At 44.7% G+C, this 23949-nt stretch overlaps 1 protein-coding gene across 2 annotated transcripts in view; it reads left to right on the plus strand.

Annotated features, from left to right (window-relative positions):
- CLUAP1 (clusterin associated protein 1) overlaps positions 1-23949 on the plus strand; it is a 225791-nt gene that overhangs the window by 160075 nt on the left and 41767 nt on the right. For both annotated transcript variants that reach the window (XM_044980159.1, XM_044980158.1), the window contains exon 9: positions 15148-15220. In XM_044980159.1, the coding sequence (XP_044836094.1) occupies positions 15148-15220 (73 nt within the window). The remainder of the gene's footprint in view (positions 1-15147; positions 15221-23949) is intronic.

Raw genomic sequence — 23949 nt, forward strand, 5'->3', positions numbered from 1 at the left:
GTCTGTCATTTTATTAATAGAAAATGATATGCACAAACCCTGTTATCTTAAATGGAGTTTCCCAAACACTTCAATCCAAACACACCGGTTTAGATTAAAAAAAAATAAAACAAGTTTATTAACTACAGAAAGAAAAGTTTGTTTAAAAGAAAATAAAAGTAAAACATAACTAATACCTAACTTAACAAGGTAAGTGGATTCAAAGCAAAAGTCTGCATTGGCCTGCTAAACCCAGGGTTGTGAGTTCAGCCCTTGAGGGGGCCATTTAGGGATTTGGGAATTGGTCCTGCTTTGAGCAGGGGGTTGGACTAGACGACCTCCTGAGGTCCCTTCCACCCCTAATATTCTATGATATCTTAGCAGTTTTACTGGATGAACTTCTTTCAGACTGGAACCCTCCCTAGTCCAATTATGCTTCCTTTGTTCTTCAAGTGCTGCTGATGTTCTGACTAGAAATGAAGGGGGAGATATTTTGGGGCATCCATTCCCCTTTTTTAGAATTCTCTTTCTTCTTTGAGAATCACCTCCCACTGAGGTTCAGGAGACAGAAAGTCTGTGTGGACAAGAACCTCAAACCATTTCTTTGTGAAAATGTAGATTTTTCACACACACCCTCTTTTCTGCCAAAGAATGGCCACTAAAGCAGGTGAGAGTCCATTTGATTTTGTTGTCACCTGACTGAGGTGTCAGTTTGCCTTTTGTCTCTGAGGAACTGGTTTGTGGCTGCCCTTAGTAATATCATACTGTAGAATCTTATAACTTTACATACAATGTTGCCACACATATTTTACTGGGACAATAGCAATCAGCAAATTCTGCATTTTCAAATGATACCTCAGAAGGCATACTTTATGCAAGATTTATCATAGCCTTATAAAAGGGGTGAACATAGGGGTACAGACTGTCACACACCTGAAACTTTGTGACTTTCTGGGAGAGGCCAAGTTACAAAGAGCTATATGTGAAAATGGTCATTAGTTATTACTTGGACAGAACCAAGCCATTCTGTAATTCATTCATAGCTGAGTCTGTTACCATTGTAAGCCTATGAAAGTAGACCAATGCTTTATACCTACCTACCTCCATTATGAGCAGGCTGGAGTCCCAGTACCCAAGTAGTAAGAGCTCATTCTATTAGGGTGCATCTGCATTGGCTAGGTGTCTTCACTGCTGAAAGTTGTACGGCAGTCACTGGGAGTTCAGTTAACCTGTTGCAAAGCACTGTTTTCTGATTCTGGAGCCAGATTAGAAACTGTTTTGAGAGATCAGTGCTTCAATTTCTATTTGATTAGTGCTTCTCAGTTCTCTTCCAGGGTATTGCTTCTGCTTTCTAATCTGCTAGTGAGATATTGTGGAGAAAATAATTTCACGAGCATGAAAGGAAGGACTGATTACCAGTAACTGCAGTTCTCTGAATGTTTTGCCTCTGAAACCCGCACCCTTCCCCTCTTCTTCAGAGTCTGTAAATAGGCTTTGTTAATTTGGAGAAGAATGGAAGGTAGTTAAATGGGAGGGCCATTTATATCTGCATTTGTGATCTATGGCCAATTTGGACACTGCTGTGAATAAACTCTAGCGTTCACAAAGTCTTGCATTTAATTTCCTGTGGTGTAGGTCGGGGTCCCCAATGCGGTGCCCGCGGGCGCCGCCCGCGTCCTGGCCGGCAGTCGACCATCTGCTGAAATGCTGCCGAAATTTGGTGGCATTTCAGTGGCGACGCCTCTGGATGACGCTGCTTGCCGCCAACAAGTGACATCATCCAGAGGCATCGCCGCCAAAATGCCGCCGAATTTCGGCAGCATTTTGGCGGATGCTCGACCACCGCCACGGTCCTTCGTCTGGCGCCTGCCAGACGAAAAAGGTTGGGGACCACTGGTGTAGATCCACAAAGATGATGTAGTCAGAGAATTCCAGCTACAAGTTATTAACCTTCCTCAGCTCACTTGCCATGCCCACAGTCCCTCTCATCCTCAATTCACCCCTTCCCTCCAACCCTTAGCTACTTCATTTCCCATCCTCACTTGTTTTAATAAGCAAAGTGGGGATCCTTGAAAGAAGCACCAGTATGCCATACTGATGCAAACTGGCCCAGTCTGTTCCTGACAGAAGAAGCTGATATGAGAGCATGGTTTCCTGAATAGAATTCAGAGGAACCAATTTGTCAAGAAAATGTGCTAATCTCTTTTTCCCCTCTCTGTGCTTTGGCAGCCTTCATTTGACTCTTTCAAAGTTCCCCTCAGAATATTTATCCATCTCTATGAGCAGGGCCAGGTCCAGCTTTTTTGCCGGCCCAAGTGGCAAAGAAAGAAAAAAAAAAAAAGGAAAACCCGATTGAGCTGCTGCCAGAGTGCCGCTGAAGAGGAAGAGAGGGACTGAAGGACTTGCCACCGAATTGCCGCCGAAGACCCGGACGTGCCGCCCCAATAACGGACGGAATGCCGCCCCTTTCTGTTGGCCGCCCCAGGCACCTGCTTCCTTTTCTGGTGCCTGCAGCCAGCACTGTCCGTGAGTTTTAACATCTAGGTGCAGAATGGTAATTACATGTCTGTGTCTTGTTTTACACTCTTTGAAGGAGCAGCCTCCGCTTTTATCTTGCAGTAAGATTCATTTTATTATTTCTTCTCAGAACCTTGTGCACATTCCCAGAAGGAGATGTGCAGGTTTCTAAATGTTCTGTTATCCATCATTGAATTTAATCCCATCAAAGCAGATGCTTGGTGCAGTTGAAAAGATTAACAATGCGCAGTCCTCAAATAGGTGTTTCACTCTCACACACTCACGAAACTGTAGTCAGCATGTAGGGGAGTGAGCTATCAATAGGAAGTTGGGTTTTTTGTTTTGTTTTTGTAACTGTAATTATAAATCTAAAAAACCAGATAGAAAATCATCATTATGGACTGCAATATTACCCTTCCTCCACCCCCACTTGCTCACCCCACTCTCTCACTGATTTTTTCTCTCACTCACAGTTGAAATCTCTAATGAAAACTTCCCTTTATCTCCTAAGCCCCCCTCACTTTCAGTTTCTAACATTTGGCAGTTTGGCTCTTGGTAGATTGTACACAGCTTCCCAGGCTCTGACATTTTGCACTTGGTCCCTATAGACTCCTAGCAAACTGCAGATACCCAGACTACTTTGTCATTTTGTCCCTTCTAGGCATAGTCCAGATCATGAAAGGTAATTGTGTTCTAGTTCATGTGGAACAGCTGAGAATAGGGAAATCACAGCTTCCCAGAGTAATAGAACATTATGGTAGTACAGTAAGAATTGTCCTTATATGACAGTTTACCCTTGAGAGATATGGAGATAGCCTGATTCATTTATATGCAGTGTTGTTGTAGCTGTGTTGGTCCCAGGATATTAGAGAGAGATTGATATTACCTCACCCATCTTGTCTCTGATTCATTTATAGTTTTGGGGTTGTTTTAAAAAAGTCTCTAGTACAGACTGTGAACATTCTCTATACATTCCAAACTTGATTAGTTAAGAGCCTTAGTGCAGGCTGGGGGCAGGGGCATAGGCGCCGACTCCGTAGGTGCTATGGGGCAGGAGCACCCATGGGGAAAAATTAGGGGGTGCTCTGCACCCACCAGCAGCCAAGCAAACCTCACCCACCGCCCCACCTCCTCCTCCTCCTCCTCCTCCCCTGAGTGTGCCGCGTCCCCGCTCCTCCGCCTACTTCCCAGCACTTCCCCCCCCCCCGGCCACCACCAAACAGCTGTTTGGCAGTTTTAGCATGCTCCAGGAGGGAGGGGGAGGAGCGGGAATGTGGCGTGCTCAGGGGAGAGGGTGGAGTTGGGGCGGGGACTTTGGGGAAGGGGTTGGAATGGGGGCAGGGCAGGGGCGGGAAGAGGCAGGCAGAGGCGGGGCCTCATTGAAGGGGTGGAGTGGGGCAGGGCCGGGGGCAGATGGGAGTCGAGCACCCATGGGAAAGAGGGGAGGTCAGCGCCTATGGGCAGGGGCACACCCAAAACTGTCAGACAATCAGAAATGATTGGGAATGCTGCTTCTGCACACGTTGAAGTTTACATAAAGAGCCTCCCAGCCCAGAGTGCAAATTTTGGAGAATACTGGCTGGTTCCCCGGAGTAAGGATTTCCTTAAACTCAGTCCACTGTTTCAACAGGACTGACTCCATTCTGGCTTACTCTTTCCCGTCATCCCAAAATGGGCTGCATTCCACTGATGCTGTTTGTTTTCTAGCTGGTGCTAGAGAATTATAGAATTATTATTCCTCACAAAGGGAAACTATAAGAAAAAGAGAGAAAGATATGTATTGAAGGAAACTGAGGGGTATGAAAACAAGCATATGAAATGAGAGTGCTGACTCTGCTGGGGAACTTTGACTGCAAAATACAAAATGTGTGTGTTTTTCCAAAGTGATCAGTATTTCAGGTACTTTGGAATGTACTGCAGAGTTTGCTAGAGGAGGGATTGAAGTATATTGAACTGTAGACAAATGCTAAAAGGCCAACCCCACATAGCAATTCAATGTCAAGCCCTAAAAGGCAGCTGTTACGAGCAGCTCACATTACTTTTTTTTTTTTTTACTTTCAAAACTCTTGTGCTCTAACTTTTGTTGCCTTCGTGACTCTGGGAGTACAGCTGGGACATGGCTAACCATAGAACGGTGTCTAGGAACAGTAGGACAAACCTGATGAGTTATGTGGGTGGGTGGCCAGGGGATTCTGGGACTTGGGCTAGTCTACACTGACAATGCTAAAGTGCTGCCGTGGCAGCACTTTAACATGCTTTGTGTGGTAGTGGCGCAGGTCTTAAAAAAACACCTGTTGTATCAACTAGGCAAGGTATTAACAAGCTTCAACAGGACTTTATTTTTACAGTGGAAACCTCTTTACCAAGTTGCTGTTGCACACTCTGTAACTCTCACTCAGCCTCCTCAACTCCTTCCTGTTTCCTGTCCTTTCAGACTCCCAACAGCCAGTGCTCCCAGTTCTAATAATTACAAGCAACATCTAAACACCACAATACTTCAACAAGGGGCGTAGCTCCCAGCGCTGGGAGCACAGCTCACAGTACTGAGGCACTATTTACACTGGCGCTTTACAGCGCTGCAACTTGCTGCGCTGGGGCGGGGGAGGGAGGTTCCACACCCCTGAGCGAGAAAGTTGCAGCGCTGTTAATTGCCAGTGTAGACAAGCCCTTAGTGAGGGATGTGCTCAGTCTGACTATATGATGCACAATAAATGTAAGGAAATATGTTCAATGAAGAAAAAGAAAACAGATGTCACCTAATTAAATCATGTTATAATAACGAAACTTCAACCCATTTGAAAAGATAAGTATGGAGCATTTTAGTAGTGTTATTTCAGAATTTTAAGAGCCCAAGATACTTATTCCAAAAGCCTCTAAAACTGCAGGTTTCCTTGCACAGAATCTCAGATTTACTCATGCCATATTGGTGCAGTAGTTAGCCTTTTTGCACATGTGTGGGTGCAGGCCAGGCAGCCAAAGGCTTAACAGCTGGATTTGCAGGTGTATAGGCAAGGATTTGCACACACCAAAACATAGGCATGAAAACTGGCACTCACAAAGGTGGAGCCCCTGTTGATATTGGCCCAAAGACTTCACTAGTTTAAATTATTGGCAAGATCAGTACCTGGCTATTTTTTTCCTCTCACACAGAGTGTATTGTGCTCAGTTCAGACTTTGTGCCATGACCTTTATTCTCTTGCTATAGCCCTGGGGCGCATAATGCCCACCTAGGCTTTGCAGTATTATATTCACGATTCCAAGTAATCATTAGCAGCTTTCTGGGTGTCCATGGAGCTATTGTCCTCTCTTCATTAGCTCTCCTAGCCATAATGCTTTCTAGAAACTCTGAGAACTGAACAGTTCCATATGGCTGTTTCCATGGGCATCTGAAACATACTATGGATTAGGCGGGATTTGGTTCTTTTTGTAGGGAAGCAAAGCAGAAGGGTGCAAGGATCCCTGACTTGTGCTTCCTGGCCAGGAGAACTGTTGCAGTTTCTGTGTTCTCCTTATTTTAGGGAATTATTTCTTCTTCTTTGAATGTTTGCTCATGTTGATTCCATTCTAGGTGTATGCATGGCCACGTACACAGTTGTCAGAGATTTCTGCCTTAGCGGTATCCATAGGGCCAGCTGTGGTGCCCCCTGGAGTGGCGCTCCCAAGCAGTGGTATATCAGGCACCGCCGTGTTACCTAGCAGTTCCATGTTCTTGGGGAACCAGGGCGCAGTACCCAGTCTGTCTGACTCACGAAAGACCTCCCTCCCCCCCACCCCCACCTCTGCTAAAACCAAAACCGATCAGAAGAAAGACTTACAAAAAGCAATCAAAAGGTGGTGGGAGACACACCGAAACCCCTGGGACAAGAGTGACAGGAATAAGGAAATTCACCTAGCCTCATTTGCATCAAAAATGGGACAGGGAGGCATCTCCATTAGCATACAGAATGGAGAACAGAGATTCCAAGACAAGAATCACACACAACTCTGGGACCAGAAAAGCAGGAAGCACTGCATGATGGGAGATCTCTGCTCCAGATGTTAATGAACCCATGCCTGCACACACCCAGTTCAGTAGTTATCAGACCAATTTCAATTCTTCCATGTTTTGGATACCAATCCTTTATTGGTATCCAAAATAGTGAAGCTCCCTAATTGAACTGTGAGCTCCCTCCAAGGAACACCGCCCATAGCCAGGAATTGTCACTTTCTATTGTCTAGCCTGAAAAAAACAACTTTGGTATACTCCCTTGAGCCATCAGTTTACACACAAACAAATCTAGTGTTGAACCATTGAACCATTGTTGTTTCCCTACAAAAAACCCTACCCGTGTTCAAGTAAGTGCTCTGATGCCTGGATCCAAAATCTGCATCAGTTCCACCGGGACTTCATCTCCTGACTGATCATGCTGGAGGCTCTTCCTGTCTCCAGCACTCCAGACCCTCAGCTACCGCCACCACCTGGGACCCCGATCGATTCAAGCTTCACAGAGTGGTGAGAACCTAGCTTGCTCTCACTCTCTCAGTTTCATGGTTAAGCTGGTTGCTTCTCCTCTCTCTCCCCCTCATGGGTGTTTTTTTGGCTTCCTCATTTGCTCTGCAGCAACAATCCTCGTACCTAAGCTAAAGATTCCTGCAGCTACCAAAAAGCCTATGGGGTTTGCTCATCAAGTTGGTTACTACCAGAACAATTGTAACGTGAAAGTGGGGACAGGGACGTGCTGAATCTGGGACATATGAGGGTGGCAGCTTGGAAGTGCTGCTTGACCCAGTCTGCTGAGTCCAGGGGCATATAAGGGTGGCAGATCGAAAGTGCTGCTCAACGCAGCCTGCTCAGGTGTACTCTATTCCAGTGTGGCGCCCATGGCATATGAGGGTGACAGCTTGGAAGTGCTGCTCGACCCTGCCTACTGAGTCCAGGGACGTATAAGGGCTCAGCTTCAGAGTGCTGATTAACCCAGTCCTCTCAGATGCGCTCTGTTAATGTGTGTGTGTGTGTGTGTTCGTCTGATTCTGGGGCTGGAAGAACCCAGCCCTGGGGAACCTAGGTCCTGTAGGATAGCTCCACTGGGAGGGAACTTGCAACAGAGAGAAGTAGAGCTCCATATGAGAATACAAGAGACACAAGCAGTACATTGCTAGAATTAGAGACAGCCCCCCCCCCCGAAGAGTAACCCTAATAAATGAGCATACCTCAAAGTAACGGGCAAATCTGGTAACAGCTGGCCCTGCGCCCTCTCACAAGAGCAGTAGCAGTTATCCATTGACTGGTTTCATTGTTGTTGTACATAGTTTCATAGTTAGTTAGTTAGTTAGTCAACAGAGTCCCAATTGGGACTTTGCCCCGAGTGGGGCATGCCCCACTCCCCCAGCTTCAAGCTGTGTGTGTCATGCAGCAGGCTGGTGCCGATCAACGAGCCGCACAGTGGCTGTCTTAAGTGTCTGGGAGAAGGCCATCGCAAAGACAGGTGAGAACTTTCCCCATGGACCCAGAAAGAGCAGGATATCTGCTTGAGGGCATTATTGATGGAGGCTGCTCTTTGTCCGGCGTCGGAACCCTGCACCATGGTACCTACGCCCAGCGCTTCGGCCTCGGTGCATAGTGCAGTGCACCGCCAGTGCCGGACTTGGCCCGGCACAGTCCTGTTTCACCTGCGCCAAAGAAGAGGCTGAAGAAAAGAAGCCCCTTGGCACTGAAGGAGAGAGGAGCCTCTGGCAAAGGGCCTATGTTGGGTCATGCGCCCGCTATGGAGCTTCATGAGGGTACCGCAGAGGTTGGACCCACCAGCCCTGCCAGAAACCTGCCCCCTACCCTGGGCAGCGGCAGGGGTTCCCAGCTAGTGATGGTGCAGCTGTGGTGCAGGGAGCGGGCCTGTCAGCACCAAGTGACCAAGCAGGGCCAGCAAACCCTGGCAAAAATTGGGGGGGGAGGGGGGCATGATCCCATGTGTCCCCCCCAAACATGTTGCCTCTGGCTTCTGCCCAGTGGGGAGGAGGGTCTTAGAGCTTCAGCTCTGTCGGGTGTGCCTGACAGGGCTTGGGGTTTCAGCTGGAGCGGGACTGAAGCCCCAAGCCCCAGCAGACATGCCCTGGCTCTCAAACTTCTGAAGATTGTTGTGCGTGGCTTGGACTATCAGTAACTTTGGCAACCCTCCTTTGATGCCATTCAGGGAACTGATTTAAACTGTACTAGCAAAGCACTCTTCTGCTGATATATGGTGTCTCCACAAGGGTTTTTTCCCTGTTTAGTTCTGCTAGTAGATCTATACCATCAAACCCTTTTAAGAGTAGAAGAGGCATAGCTGGTGCAGGCCAATCACCCACATTCCATGAGAGGAGATGCACACGCAGCACTTGCTGCCAAGGACAGGTTATGCCCTAACTTTCTGGTGACCTGTCGTTGGGACTATGGTGCATCAACTAGTCCAGTAGCCAATCCACCTTCCTAGCAGTTTTCACAAGCACTGGCTAGAAATCCTAGCTTGCTGCTCCGTATGGCTTGGTGAGAGGAGGTTCTCTTCCTCCATTAACATACCTGGCTGTACCATGGAGTGCTGGATGTGACCCTTAAAGTTATACAATTCTAACTGACAGTGTGAAGATGTTTGTATTATAAATCATGCAACCAAAGTTTGTCCTTTTCAGATATTATACCTGCAGTGCATTTGGAAATAGAGTGTGCTTAAGGTAACATCAGTGTGTTGGGTTTTTATTCAGTAAGGGCTTGCTTTGTAACTCCACTTATGTTGTAGGAGGGAAGATTTCCTCCTGAGATCAATGGCCCTTTCAGCTTCCCTTCTAATCTTGCTCCCTGTGTCGAGCTCTTTTTTTTTCATGCTAAATATGAATAGTTAATATGCAGTTTGACCTAGCATAGTCGTCTATCAAAGCACTTGTTGTATTTATTATTTTTAATTGTATGCACGTTCACACTGCTGCTAAAGGAGTATGAATTCCTGTCTAGAAAATCAAAGCCCCAGAAAAAAACAGAGCCCAGTCAAACAGTACATTAAAGCTGTTGTCTACCTTTCCTGCTTTTGTGGGGCTGTAGCTGAGACTGCACATCCGGTATATTTTTAGCAGGTGAATAGTGAAATCATTGGATTAAATGTTGGCAAGCTGATGAGGATTGTATGATACTATCTTTATCTTATTTTATTTACCTTATCATAGCTAATCTATCATGTTTCTAGGATGCCTTTCATCACTGAGGCTGCTCTAACTTATTCCAGCTGGTAAGAGCCCCCAAAGGGCTGTTCTGTGAGCCAGGGATCACTAGAGCACAACAGCACTCCAGGCATGGCCCCTCCTACTGGGCTTATCTCTGACACAACTCCAGCACCCTGTAGGTCAGTAGAAGATAATATAGAGTTGGTTACACTGGATCTACCTATCCAGAGATTCCCCCATGCCAAGGTCATTTTCAGGTGCCCAGTTAGGGTGATTTTATGGCCAGAGTGGCAAAAAGGAGCAGTAGCATGGAGCAGGATCTGACGCCTGTTTTTTTTTTCCACTGTCAGTCACCTCTCTTTTTCTTTCCATTCGGGCTGTCAATTAATCGCAGTTAACTCACGTGGTTAACTCAAAAAAATTAACTGCAATTTTTAAAAAAATTAATCGCACTGTTAAACAATGGAATATCAATTGAAATTTATAAAATATTTTTGTTTTTTTTCTACATTTTCAAATATATTAATTTCTATTACAACACAGAATACAAAGTGTACAGTGCTCACTTTATATTAGTTTTTATTACAAATATATGCACTGTAAAAATGATAAAAGAAATAGTATTTTTCAATTCACCTCATAGAAGTACTGTAGTGCAATCTCTATTGTGAAAGCATAACTTACAAATATACATTTTTTTTGTTACATAGCTGCACTCAAAAACAAAACAATGTAAAACTTTAGAGCCTACAAGTCCACTCAGTCCTACTTCTTGTTCAGCCAATCACTAAGACAAACAAGTTTGTTTACATTTACAGGAGATACTGCTGCCTGCTTCTTATTAACAATGTCACCTGAAAGTGAGAACAGGCATTCACATGGCACTTTTGTAGCCGACATTGCAAGTTTTTACATGCCAGATATGCTAAACATTCATATGCCCCTTCATGCTTCAGCCACCATTCCGGAGGACATGCTTCCATACTTATGATGTTCATTAAAAAAATAGTGCATTAATTAAATTTGTGACTGAACCTCTTGGGAGAGAATTGTCTGTCTCCTGTTCTGTTTTACCTGCATTCTGCCATATATTTCATGTTATAGCAGTCTTGGATGATGACCCAGCACATGTTATTTGATTTATGAACACTGTCACTGCAGATTTGACAAAACGCAAAGAAGGTTCCAATGTGAGATTTCTAAAAATAGCTACCGCACTTGACCCAAGGTTTAAGAATCTGAAGTGCCTTCCAAAATCTGAGAGGGACAAGGTGTGGAGCATTCTAAGGATGGAAATAAAATAAAATTATCTGCTCAGCATTACAAGAGGAAACTCATTAATGGGGAAGGAATTCATTGAAACTGGTTACAATATTCAGTGTCGAAGGATTCTGTGTTTTGCTTTTGCTGCAAGTTGTTTAGAAATCAAGCAATTGCTACATCACTTACTGAAAATGGTTCAAAGGACTGGAAAAACATATCTTCAATTCTCTCTTAACATGAAAGAAGTACAGAACATTTGGAATGTTTTCAAAATTGGAAAGAACTTGAATTACAATTGAAAAAAGGAAAAACTATTGATAAAGAAAATTTACATGTGATCAAGGAAAAAGAAGAATATTGGCAACAAATATTAGAGTGTCTGATTGCTTTAGTGAGAGTTCTCGGTCGGCAAAATTTAGCATTCCATGGCCACATTAAAAATGAAAAATTATACACTCCAGGTAATGGGAACTTTTTAAAATTTGTTGGATACCTAGATTTGTTTGATCCAGTCTTGAAGGAGCATCCACGTAAAATAACTGATCATGAAACACAGGTTCATTACTTAGGAAACAATATGCAGAATGAACTGATTCAAATCCTAGCAAATGCCATTAAAAAGATAATTGTAGAAGCTGCCCATTCTGCAAAATACTTTTCAATAATATTGGACTGTACACTAGATGTGAGTCATGTTCAACAAATGACGATGATCATTCATTTTGTGGATATGGAAAAGTCTGCAGATGAAGATAATGTTGAAGTGCTTATAAAGGAACATTTTTGGGATTTCGTACCAATGAAGGAGACAACTAGAACATTTATGACTGAAACTATTCTACAAGAGCTTGAAAAACAGTGTTGTCATCTGTTGAAAACTTACGTAGCCAAGGCTATGATAATGGGAGTAATATGATGGGTAAAGACAATGGTGTGCAAAGGAGAATGATGGAAATCAATCCTAGGGCCTTTTTTGTTCCTTGCAGTGCGCATTCTCTGAATTTGGTTGTCAATGATGCTGCTAGATGCTGTTTGGAGGCAAGCAGTTTCTTTGACCTGGTGCTATGTGTTTATGTGTTTTTCTCAGGTTCAGCATACTGGTGGGAGATTCTGACTCACCATGTGAATTCTCTAACTGTGAAACCACTTAGACAGAGTCGCACTGATGCTTTGAAGCCTCTTTGCTATGAACTTGGAAACATTTATGATGCCCTAATTGAAATTTCTGATGATACTACCTTTACTGGATCATCTGGCAATACGTCACGTTCAGATGCAGAAGCTCTTGCAAATGGCCTTTCCAAGTTCAAATTTGTGACTTCACTCATTTTGTGGTATAATATTCTTTTCGAGATTAACCTCACTAGTAAGCAGCTTCAGGAAAAGAACTTGAATGTACATTCTGCTATTCAAAAACTGCAGCAAACTAAAAATATTCTGGAGGAATTCAGAAGTGATGAAGGGTTTGAAAGAACACTGGTAGATTCTTTCGAGCTTGCTGAAGAAATAGACTTTCTGACAGAATTTGGACCAGAACCAGTTCACATTCGGCAAAAGAAACAGCAGTTTTTGTATGAAGGATGAGACACACCCATTCAGAACCCAAAACAAAGGTTCAAAGTGAATTTCTACTTTGCAGTCCTTGATACTGCTATTCACTCAGTTGACGAAAGATTTCAACAGATGCAGCAGCTAGAGTCAGTACTGTATTTGGCTTTCTATATGAGATCCACAGCTTGCAAAAGAAAACAGCAAAACAGATAAAAGAATTTTGTATTAAACTGGAGTCGTCATTGACTCATGAAAATTCAAAAGACATTGATGCTACAGATTTGTGTAGTGAGCTTCAGGCTTTTTCAAGACGACTTAAAAAACATTCCACACCTGAAGAAGTACTGAAGTTTGTTTGTGAAAATAAACTCTCAGACAGTTTTTCAAACATTTTTATAGCTCTACGCATTCTTTTAGCTTTGCCAGTTTCCATAGCTAGTAGGGAACGTAACTTCTCAAAGTTAAAACTGATAAAAACATATCTGCATTCAACAATGGTGCAAGAGAGACTTGTTGGACTTGTCACAATGTCAATAGAGCATGAAATAGCTGGAAAACTGGATCTAAAAGATCTAGTGACTGAATTTTCAAAACTTAAAGCAAGAAAAGTCATGTTTTAAGAGCACAGTGTGTTTTTTATTCAGAGTGCTTGGAAATACAGGTTATTGAAGAGTTCATTGAAGAGTTTTCTTATTTCTTTCTATATTGGATGTGGTGGTAATGGCAGTTAAAGCAGGATAGTGTAATGGATGATTTTGGATTTGTAATAATAAAAATTATAATTAACGTTTTAATGCATTTTTATTTGAAATCAGACTGAAATATCATCTAGCTGTTGTGTACAAATATGTTCTGAAAATTTTGTGTCTCTATTTTATCTGATCTCAGAAACATTGGTTGGACAGACGGACGGACGGACAAACCGAATAATTAAGCCTCTGTTAAAAAAGGGGGGGGGCTTAAAAAATATTAAAAGGAAAAAAGGGGCAAAATGTTTCCCAGTTTACCAAAAACCTTAGGCCTAGATCTGCCCTTGGGGGTGGGGACACCGATTGCATGTTTCGCCTAGGGCACCAGTTGCAGGCAGCTAGTCTAGGGCCACCCCTGCATATGAATCTTTAGCGCATCTGGCATGTAAATATCTTGCAACACCGGTTACAACAGTGCCATGCAAATGCCTGTTCTCACTTTCGGGTGACATCATAAACAAGAAGCGGGCAGCATTATCTCCTGCAAATGTAACCAAACTTGTTTGTCTGAGCGATTGGCTGAAGTAGGACCGAGTGGACTTGTAGGTTCTAAAGTTTTACAGTGCTTTACGTCTGAATGCAGTTATTTTATGTACATAATCCTACATATATAAGTTCAACTTTCACGATAAAGAGATGGCACTACAGTACTTGTATTAGGTGACTTGGAATATACTATTTCTTTTTTTTTTCAGTGCAAATATTTATAATCAGAAATAAATATAAAGTGAGCACTATACACTTAGTATTCTGTGTTGTAATTGAAATCAATATATTTGAAAATGTAGAGAACATCCAAAATATTTAAATAAATGGTATTCTATTATTAACAGTGCGATTAATCGTGATTAATTTTTTTAATCGCTTGATAACCCTACTTTCCATACATTTTTTTTAATAAAAGGGGCCAATGTTGATCCACCCCCACCACCACCACCATGCTTTTAGGAAACACTTAGACACCTTGACAGGTTTATCCACTCTAGTTTAGCTCCACTCTCTCTGCTGCACTCTGAACCACCTGATCTAAACTTACACTAATTTGTAACGCTCTTACCTCCAGTTCTGCATTGTCCATCTTGCTGTCCTGCTCTGAAGCATACAACAATTTTCTCATCAGCTAATCTATCCTTACAAAAATAAGCTCTTATTCTTTGACCCCCTGTTGCACCAATGAAACATCCTTTCTAAGAATCGAACCCCACCAGCATGCATTTTAGTGGCTTGGGTATATTTTAATCCTAAAAGGATGGAGAACTTCATGAACTCAACTGCACTCTTTGCACTCTGCTGCCAGCAGTTGTTTTGTGATGAACTCAGGCTAAAGGGAGTGTTAACTGCTCTGTGAAGCAGTTGTCTGTCTGTGGTACTCACTCTGCACATCTGCCCTCATCATCTTGGTCCTTTTTACAAGGGCAGGCATGTTTTCTTCCTCAGAATGCTGAGCTGGGAGGAATGTACCACTTCTCTGGCCTAACTGTTGCTACCCTCGAAAACACCAGTGCTCCTGTCAGCTTTCCTCTATTCCACCGTTCACCACTCTCCTAAATCCCAAATAATACTTAGCACATCTCTTCCTTTACAGTTTAATAGAGCCATTTCTAACTAGCTATTTACCCCTGCCAGACTAGGATTTTGCAGCGCCTAAAGGCCACTTTATAATTGCTTCTATATTGTTCTTGCTCATTAGACTCAGGCCTTTTAATGAATTGTGAGTCACTGGTTTTTATGGGAAATCCTGCTTTCCAGAAACTCATCACGCCCCAATTTATATGAAGACCATTTCTTTCTGAAACACTTCTCATCCTGAAATTCTCTAGTCTCAATCGTCTCTTAAGTGCCCTTAATTGGAGCATCTGATTAGCTACCTGACCTGGGAATGTGGCAGCTGTTCTGATTCTGATGTATTCACTCCTTGCAGGAAGCAGAAAACACACTACGCCTGATGCAGAACAGGCTGAAGGAGGAGGAAAAACGCCTGCTCAAGAGTGGAAGTAAGCTATATTTCTTAACTGCATGGGTTAGAAAAATGAACTGTAAATTGCCAGCTGCTTCATTCAGAAAGATCCCATCGAAGCTGAGGGGAATTTTATCAGCTGCCTACTGGGTAGGCTGAAGAGCAGAAAAAGTAAAACCCCATTAGCTTAAAAAAGACTACCAGAATCACTAACCTAACCTGTGTGTGACTGCACCCTGTAAATACTACCCGCAGCGCTGAGGGTGAGTGCAGTCACCTAGCAAATACCTTCTTAACATTGTAGTTATGTTCCTGAAAAATGCTACTTTAAGCAAAATGATGTTAAGCGAATCCAGTTTCACCATAAGAATTCATGTAAGTAGAGGAGGTTAGGTTCCATGGAAATTTTTTTCTCCAGAGAAAAGACTATTTATTTTTATATATATATATATATATATATATATATATATATATACACACACACACACACATATACACAGTAAACGTTTTAAACAAACAATTTAATACTGTACACAGCAATGATGATTGTGAAGCTTGGTTGAGGTGGTAATCAGAGGGTGGAAGAGGGTGGGATATTTCCCAGGGAATGCCGTATTGCTAAATGATGAACTAGCACTCGTCTGAGCCCTTAAGAGTTAACATACTGTTGTTAGTGTAGCCTCACGCTCTCAAGGCAGCAAGGATGCAGGGAGGAGACACAGCATGGCAGAGAGAAACAGAGACGCACACTGTGTGTGTGTGTGTGTGAGAGAGAGAGAGAAGGAGGGAGGGAGGGAGAGGGCAAGATGTAGACACATACCTTGTGTGTGAGAGAGAGAGAGACGTGTATTGCCCCTTAAAGTACACTGACCCCACTCTAAGTACACTGTTTTTAAGTAGATCAGCAAGTTGAGACAGCAGCTGCTGCCAGCAAGCTCCCTCAGTCCTGAGCCCTGTCGTGCCCTCCTCCGCTCTGTGGAGATGGGGTAAAGGATCGGGGGAAGGGGACACCCTGACATTAGCACCCCTTTTGCCCCCCCTGCACAGCAAGCTCCAAGGCTGAGGGCAGGAACAGCACATGGCAGTGTGGGGAGGGGCACCTGAACTGCCTGGCAATTGGTAGCCTGCGGGGCGGCTGCCGCACAGGGATATTTGTAGACATTTTATATTTAAGTTTTGGTGTAATAAAGTCGGGTGAAAATCAGGATTGTTGAAGTGGAATGTATATCCAATGCAGTGTTCAATCAAATCTAGTGCAGATAGTTTCTGTAACCAATTTACCCCTATAAATTACTAAATGTCTGGTAGACATAGAATCATAAAATCCTAGAAATGTAAGGCTAGAAGGGACCTCGAGAAATCAACAAGTCCAGCCTCCTGCGCTGTGGCAGGACCAAGAAAACCTCCTAGACCATCCCTGATAGGTGCTTGTCCAGCTTGTTTTTAAAAGCTTCCAAAAATGGGGACACCTCAACCTTGGAACCCTATTCCAGAGTTTAACTACCCTTGTAGTTAGAAAGTGTTTCCTAATATCTAATCCAAGTCTCCCTTGCTGCATATTAAACACATTACTTCTCATCCTAACTTCAGTAGACATGGAGAACAATTGATCACCATCCTCTTTATAACAGCCCTTAGCATAGCTGAAGACTGTTATGAGGTCCCTGATCATCACTGCAGGGATTGGGGAGGATTCAGTACAACACTGAACAATTGTGCAGGTGCATATCCTTGCAAAATTGTCATGAAAATTTAGTAGCCCAACGACCAAGTCTGTTTGCCAACTTTAATACATGACAATGTTAAAACTAAGGATATTTTGCTTGCCTGTCAAAAAATCAGCCTGGAAAAATAATTTTAGCATAAGGCCGATCATGTTGCTACGGTATAACAAATTTTGTGTACCTACATGACACGGACACTCATTCATTTTACAGACTGAGTGGTTCTAAAGGCAGAGCTAGACAGTGTCCTCAGTTCTTCATGTATATGTAACAAGTATCTGCCCTCAGTTCTATCGATGTTTTTTATAGTGCCCATCAGTGTAGTACCTAACACAGTATTTTAAACGTCTTGTGATACAGGAGGGCCATGGAGCAGTGAGAGAGTGGTAGAGGGGAGATATATAAGCCCTAGGCTAATTAAGGCTAGGGAGGGTTGCTACAAGTTAATTGGAGCACCTGTAGTCAATTAAGGCCCTGACAGGAACCTAATAAAACCCCTTGCTTCAAGCAGTCAGGGTGTTCCAGGAAGGAGAGAGGACTGGAGTTTGGAGGTGTGTTGCTGAGATTTGAAAGACCAGAGAACCAAAGGGAGACTCTGCCCCAGCGCCAAGGACCAAGGGTAACCCTAGCCAAGGGGGAAGAGGGTAAGAAACCTGCAGGGGTTGAGAGGGGCTGGGGCTCAGAGTGAGGAGCAAACCCAGACCCCTCTCCTGCTTCCCTCCTCTAACACCTTCCCGGGCCACTAGTGACACCCCAAGAGCAGGGGCAAGGGGTGGCGTCTTAGCCCCCCCACCAAGAAAAGCGTGGGACCCACCATACCGACATCGGCCATTTTGTCACAGTCTTTATTCTGTTATTCTCAACTAATCCAAGCTCTGCATTTCAATAAATTGGCACTTGCCTTCTCTCTTCAACCTCTGCTGTGCTACAAAACAAGTACGCTTTGCCAGAAATAGTCCTGTTATATAATGGTCTCTCAGTGGGTATCTTTGTGTGGAAATAAAGATTGTACAAAAGTTACCAATCAATTTAAGCATCATCACTCTTCTTATAACAACAATCATCTTTGTAGTACCTGGTTTCCAATATTTCCATCTTGCAAACAGTAATAAAACCCCAATCTGTTTCTGAAGTTCAAGTATTTATTAAGTGATTTTATAACACTATTTGGTATAACTTAGTACAGCCCTGATTTTTCACTATGATATTTTTATGGAGGTGCAGGTCACAACTTTGTGACAAATTTGAGTTTATGTCTTAAATAATGTCCTACTCAAAGATCAGGCTGCTACTGAGTTATATAGAAGAACTTTGTGAAATTCACAGGAATTTCAGGAGAAGTTAGTTTGTTCTCTCTATTCTCAGCAGAGGATCCTGAAGAAATGCTCAGTCTAACAGACCTCCAAGGGGGCTCATCACAAAATATAAAGACTGAGGATTTGATTTCTCTAGAGTTAACTAAAATGTAAGCTAACTGGAACTCTTGCTACATCTCCTGCAGAAAAATGAACTGCTGATTTTCAGTCCTGTCTCATCAAAATATCAGCAGAAATGGTCGAGGGATTCAGGCAATTCACGTCCATTAATGCACACAAAAGCACAGAGCTTATGTGGACAGGAAGAGTACTATCAGTCAGTAGTGACACTAATCACCATGGTCCAGTTTAAGTTGTCAGAATTGCCTTTGTACTTGTGTTCTGTATAGTGGATTACAGCATTCCAGAACAGCCCAACTTACTGGGTGCCTATCCATTACACAAAATATGAACAAAATCTTCTAGGATGCTTGTTTTCATCCAGATCCAGATTTTGGAGCAAATTTATTAAACAATTTATTGGTAAGCACTTGGAGGATATAAGGAATAGTCAGCATGAACAAATCATGCCAAATCAACTTAATTTCCTTCTTTCAAAGGATTACTGATGTAGTGGATGGGGAGAAGCAGTAGATGTGATATACCTTGATTCTAGTAAGGCTTTTTACACAGTTCTGCATGACATTCTCATAAGCAAACTAGGGAAATGTGGTCTAGATGAATTTACTATAAGGTGGGTGCACAACTGGTTGAAAGACCGTACTCAAAGAGTAGTTATCAATGGCTTGCTGTCAAATTGGGAGGATGTATCTAGTGAAGTCCTGTGCAGTCAGTCCTGTGTCTGGTTTTATTCAATACTTTCATTAATGATTTGGATAATAGAGTGGAGAGGATGCTTATAAAACCTGCAGATGATACCAAACTAAGACACTTTGGAAGCCAGAATCAGAATTCAAAATGACCTTGACTGGTCTGAAATCAACAAGATGAAATTCATTAAAGACAAGTGCAAAGTTCTACACGTAAGAATCAAAAATCAACTGTGCAACTACAAAATGGGGAATAACTGTCTAGGTAGTAGTATTGCTGAAAAAGATGTGAGGGTTATAGTGGACAACAAACTGAATATCAGTTTTCAATGTGATGCAGCTGTAAAAAATGCTAATATGATTCTGGGATGTTTTAACAATAGTGTTGTATGTGAGGTAGGACAAGAAGTAATGGTTTTAATATGCAGCAAGGGAGACTTAAGTTATAAGGACAGTTAAGCTCTGGCATAGGCTTCCAGGGGAGGCTGTGGAGTCCCCATCTTTGTAAGCTTTTAAAAACAAGCTGGACAAACACCTGTCAGGGATAGTCTAGGTTTACTTGGTCCTGCCTCAGTGCTGGAGGCTGACTTGTTGACTTCTCAAGGTCCCTTCCAGCCCTACAGTGCTATGATTGTATGAACTGATCCCCTGAAGCCTGAGAAATGATTACCCAGTAACACGATCACATAACAAATGTCATGTTTGAGTTGTTCTAATTATTCACTCATAGAGTCCCACTAAGGACTTGGAGACCCATTGCAAATTATTTCACTTTGAAATGAGCGAGGTGCTGAGCACCCTCACACAGTGAATGTTAAGGGCATAGATGCCAACTTTGTGGGTGCCCTGGGACTCTAGCACCCACAGGAAAAAATAGTGGATGCTCAGCACCCACCAGCCGCAGCTGTTTGGCAGCACCGCCAATCAGCTGTTTGGCGGGGCTGCTTATCAGCTGTTCGGCAGCTGGGGGAGGCGCTTGGGGGAAGGTGGAGATCAGCGAGCAGTGGGTGGGCGGGGGCCTCAGGGAAAGGTTTGGTGTGGAGGCGGGGCCTCAGGGAAGGGGGCAGAGTGGGATGGGAAGAGGTGGAGCCAGAGGTGAAAGTAAGCCGGTACACCATGGTGGACTGGACCAGCTTCCCGAGCGGTGATTTAAAGCCGCTGCGGGGAGCCACAGGCCCTTTAAAGCGCCAGTGGAGTTCCGGCAGCGGGGCTTGGGCGGCGCTTTAAAGGGCCCGGGGCTCCTTGCAGTGACCGGAGCTCCGTGCCCTTTAAATCCCTGCCCGAGCCCGGCTGCCGGAGCCCCGGTGGTGGCAGGGCTCTGGCAGCACTTTAAAGGCCCTGGGTCTCCCCTCAGCGGCTGGAGCTCTGAGCCCTTTAAATCACCATGGGAGCCCTGCCGCCCCAGGGTAGCAGCAGCAGGGCCCCCGTGGTGATTTAAAGGGCCTGGAGCTCCATGGCGGCCAGAGCCCCGGCCCTTTATTTCGCCCCTGAGCCCTGGGGCTCCCAGCCGCCTCTGCAGCTGGTAGCTCCAAGGCCTTTAAATATCAAAAGGCCATGCCTCTTCCGGTTGAGGCCACACCCCTGCTCAGGACTCCAGCGTACCTGTAAGTCCTTTAAGTTACTTTCACTCCTGGGTGGAGTGAGAGTGGGGCCTTGGGAAGGGGTGAAGGGGAGGCAGGGCCTTGGGGCAGAGCACCCCCAGGGAAAAATAAAAGTCAGCACCTAGGGTTAAGGGCACCCAACACCTTACGGCAGATACTCAACCCATCACAAGACCAGGCAGTTTGTGAACAAACATAGTACAAACGAATGAAAAGAAATAATTGCCATATATTTTGTTCATTTATTTTAACAACAGCATATTAATTGGAATAATTTAGCGGTACTTTTATAGATGCATAGATATTAAAGCCAGAAGGGACCCTTATTTACGACCATCTAGTCTGATCTCCTGCATAATGCAGACCAGATAATTTTACCCAATAATTCCTGCATCAAATCCACAAGTTCTCCTTGAGCTTGAGCAGATCTTTGAGAATGCTCTAGAAAGACTTTGTATGATGAGAATCCCCCACTTCCCTTAGGAAGTTCTTTCAATGGTTAATTACCCTCACTGTTAAAAATTTGTGCTTTTTCCTAGTTTGAACTTGGTACTTAGAAAGTACAGTAATAGGCCGTATAGAACTACTTAGGGGAGCTAGACAAGTGGATACTTTATGATCATACTTCACAATATACCAATCTGTGTTTTGTGATATAGTTTGTAAAAATAATGACATCTTATGGCCTGAATTTTTTCAGTGGCTGCACACCTTAATTTCCCATTAAAATCAATAGAAGCTGCAAGTACTCAGCCCCTCTGGAATATCAGCCCTCAATACTGGTGATGAAATCTTTCAGGGAAGTGGGAAGAGAGATTGAAATGTTCTGTGTGACTTATAAGATATGTGGCTTATTGAGGTTCTACTGTATATATCCAAGCATTACAAAACTCCTAGGTATCAGTCATGTAAATACTTAGGGTACGTCTACACTACAAGACTATTTCGAATCTACTTAATTCGAATTTGTGGAATTGACCTTATGAAGTCGAATTTGTGTATCCACACTAAATACACTAATTTGACTGTCTGAGTCCACAGTAACAGGGCCAGTGTCGACTTTGGAAGCGGTGCACTGTGGGAAGCTATCCCACAGTTCCCGCACTCCCCGCTGCCCATTGGAATGCTGGGTAGAGCCCCCAATGCCTGCTGGGGGAAAAAATGTGTCGAGAGTGGTTTTGGGTAACTGTCATCATTGAACCGTCAATCACGCCCTCCCTCCCTGAAAGCGCCGGCAGGAAATCTGTTCGCGCCCTTCTCTGGTCGGTTACAGCGCGGACGCCACAGCACTGCGAGCATGGAGCCCGCTGCGATCATCGCTGCACTTATGGCCGTTGTCAACTCCTCGCACCTTATCGTCCACCTCTTCCACAGTCAGCTGCTGAGAAATCGGGCGAGGAGGCTCCGGCAGCGCGGTGAGGACAGGAAGTCACAGAGTGGCGCAGACCTCTCACAAAGCAGGATACGCCGCGCAGTGGAGATCATGGTGGCAATGGGTCAAGTTCATGGTGTGGAACGGCGATTCTGGGCCCGGGAAACAAGCACGGACTGGTGGGACCGCATAGTGCTGCAGGTCTGGGATGAATCACAGTGGCTGCGAAACTTCAGGATGCGTAAGGGCACTTTCCTTGAACTCTGTGACTTGCTGTCCCCTGCCCTGAAGCGCCAGGACACCCGGATGCGAGCAGCCCTGACTGTGCAGAAGCGAGTGGCCATAGCCCTCTGGAAACTTGCAACGCCAGACAGCTACCGGTCAGTAGCGAACCACTTTGGCGTGGGCAAATCTACCGTAGGGCTTGCTGTGATTTAAGTAGCCCACGCAATCGTTGAGCAACTGCTCTCAAAGGTAGTGACCCTAGGAAACGTCCAGGTCGTCAGAGATGGCTTCGCCGTGATGGGATTCCCAAACTGCGGTGGGGCTATAGATGGGACTCACATCCCTATCCTGGGACCGGCCCACCAGGCCAGCGAGTACATTAACCGAAAGGGCTACTTTTCTATGGTGCTGCAAGCACTGGTGGACCATAGGGGACGTTTTACCAACATCTACGTCGGGTGGCCGGGCAAGGTTCATGACGCGTGTGTGTTCAGGAACTCTGGTCTGTTTAAACGCCTCCAGGCAGGTACTTTCTTCCCGGACCACAAAATAACGGTTGGGGAGGTGCAGATGCCTACAGTGATCCTCGGGGACCCAGCCTACCCGCTAATGCCCTGGCTCATGAAGCCCTATACAGGCGCCTTGGACAGTGAGAAGGAACTCTTCAACTACCGGCTGAGCAAGTGCAGAATGGTGGTGGAGTGTGCTTTCGGACGTCTCAAGGGGAGATGGCGGAGCTTACTGACTCGCTCGGACCTCAGCGAAAAAAATATCCCCGTTGTTATTGCTGCTTGCTGTGTGCTCCACAATCTCTGTGAGAGCAAGGGGGAGACCTTTATGGCGGGATGGGAGGTTGAGGCAAATCGCCTGGCTGCTGATTACGCTCAGCCAGACAGCCGTGCCGATAGAAGATCCCAGCGGGAAGCGCTGTGCATCCGGGAGGCTTTGAAAGCTAGGTTCCTCGGAGAGCAGGGTAACCTATGACTCTCCAGTTGATTTACAGAGAAGCTGAACCTGAGCCTGTTTCAGTGATTGTTGACTTCGATCTGCGGTTACATACCCCGTTCTCCAGGTTTCCCCCCTTCCAACACACGTTTTAAAATAAATTTAATGGAACACTGATTATTAACAAAGTTTTCTTTAATTATGAATTCCTGTTCAAGGGTTGAAACATGGACGCAGACTGTGGTGGGTACGGTGTGCACTGATGTACAGACCGCTTCTACACTAGAGGAATGACAGGCTCCTGCTCCTACAGCGGTCTCTGGCGGGAGGACGGTTGCAGGTGGGTGTGCAGGAAGGGGTGGGTTTGCAGGAAGGGGTGAGGGGTGCCGTCTTTGGGACGGATTTTGGATGCAGGCTCTGGGCTGGGGGTTGGGGCATAGGAAGGGGTGAGGGGTGTGTGGGAAGGGTGAGTATGTGTCCGTGGATGAGGGCTCTTGCTGGGGCTCAGGGCATCGGAGAGGCTCGTGGCTAGGGTGGAAGGGCATGGTAAGGGCAGCCTGCCTTGCCATTTGTGGATGGCAGGCGCTAGGACCCTGGGGCAGCATACACCTCACAGACTGACCTGGGGCAGCATTCACCTCCCAGAATGACCCTGGTGCCTAGTGACTGCAGTCTGTGTGTGTCCTGCTGTTGATCCTGCCCCCAAGTCTGTACCCTGGTAATGGAGGCTGTCCTATGCAATTAAAAAACCCCTCCCCCCCCCTTCACACAAAG

The sequence above is a fragment of the Mauremys mutica genome, chromosome 11, assembly GCF_020497125.1.
Source record: "Mauremys mutica isolate MM-2020 ecotype Southern chromosome 11, ASM2049712v1, whole genome shotgun sequence".
Taxonomy (NCBI): Eukaryota; Metazoa; Chordata; order Testudines; family Geoemydidae; genus Mauremys; species Mauremys mutica.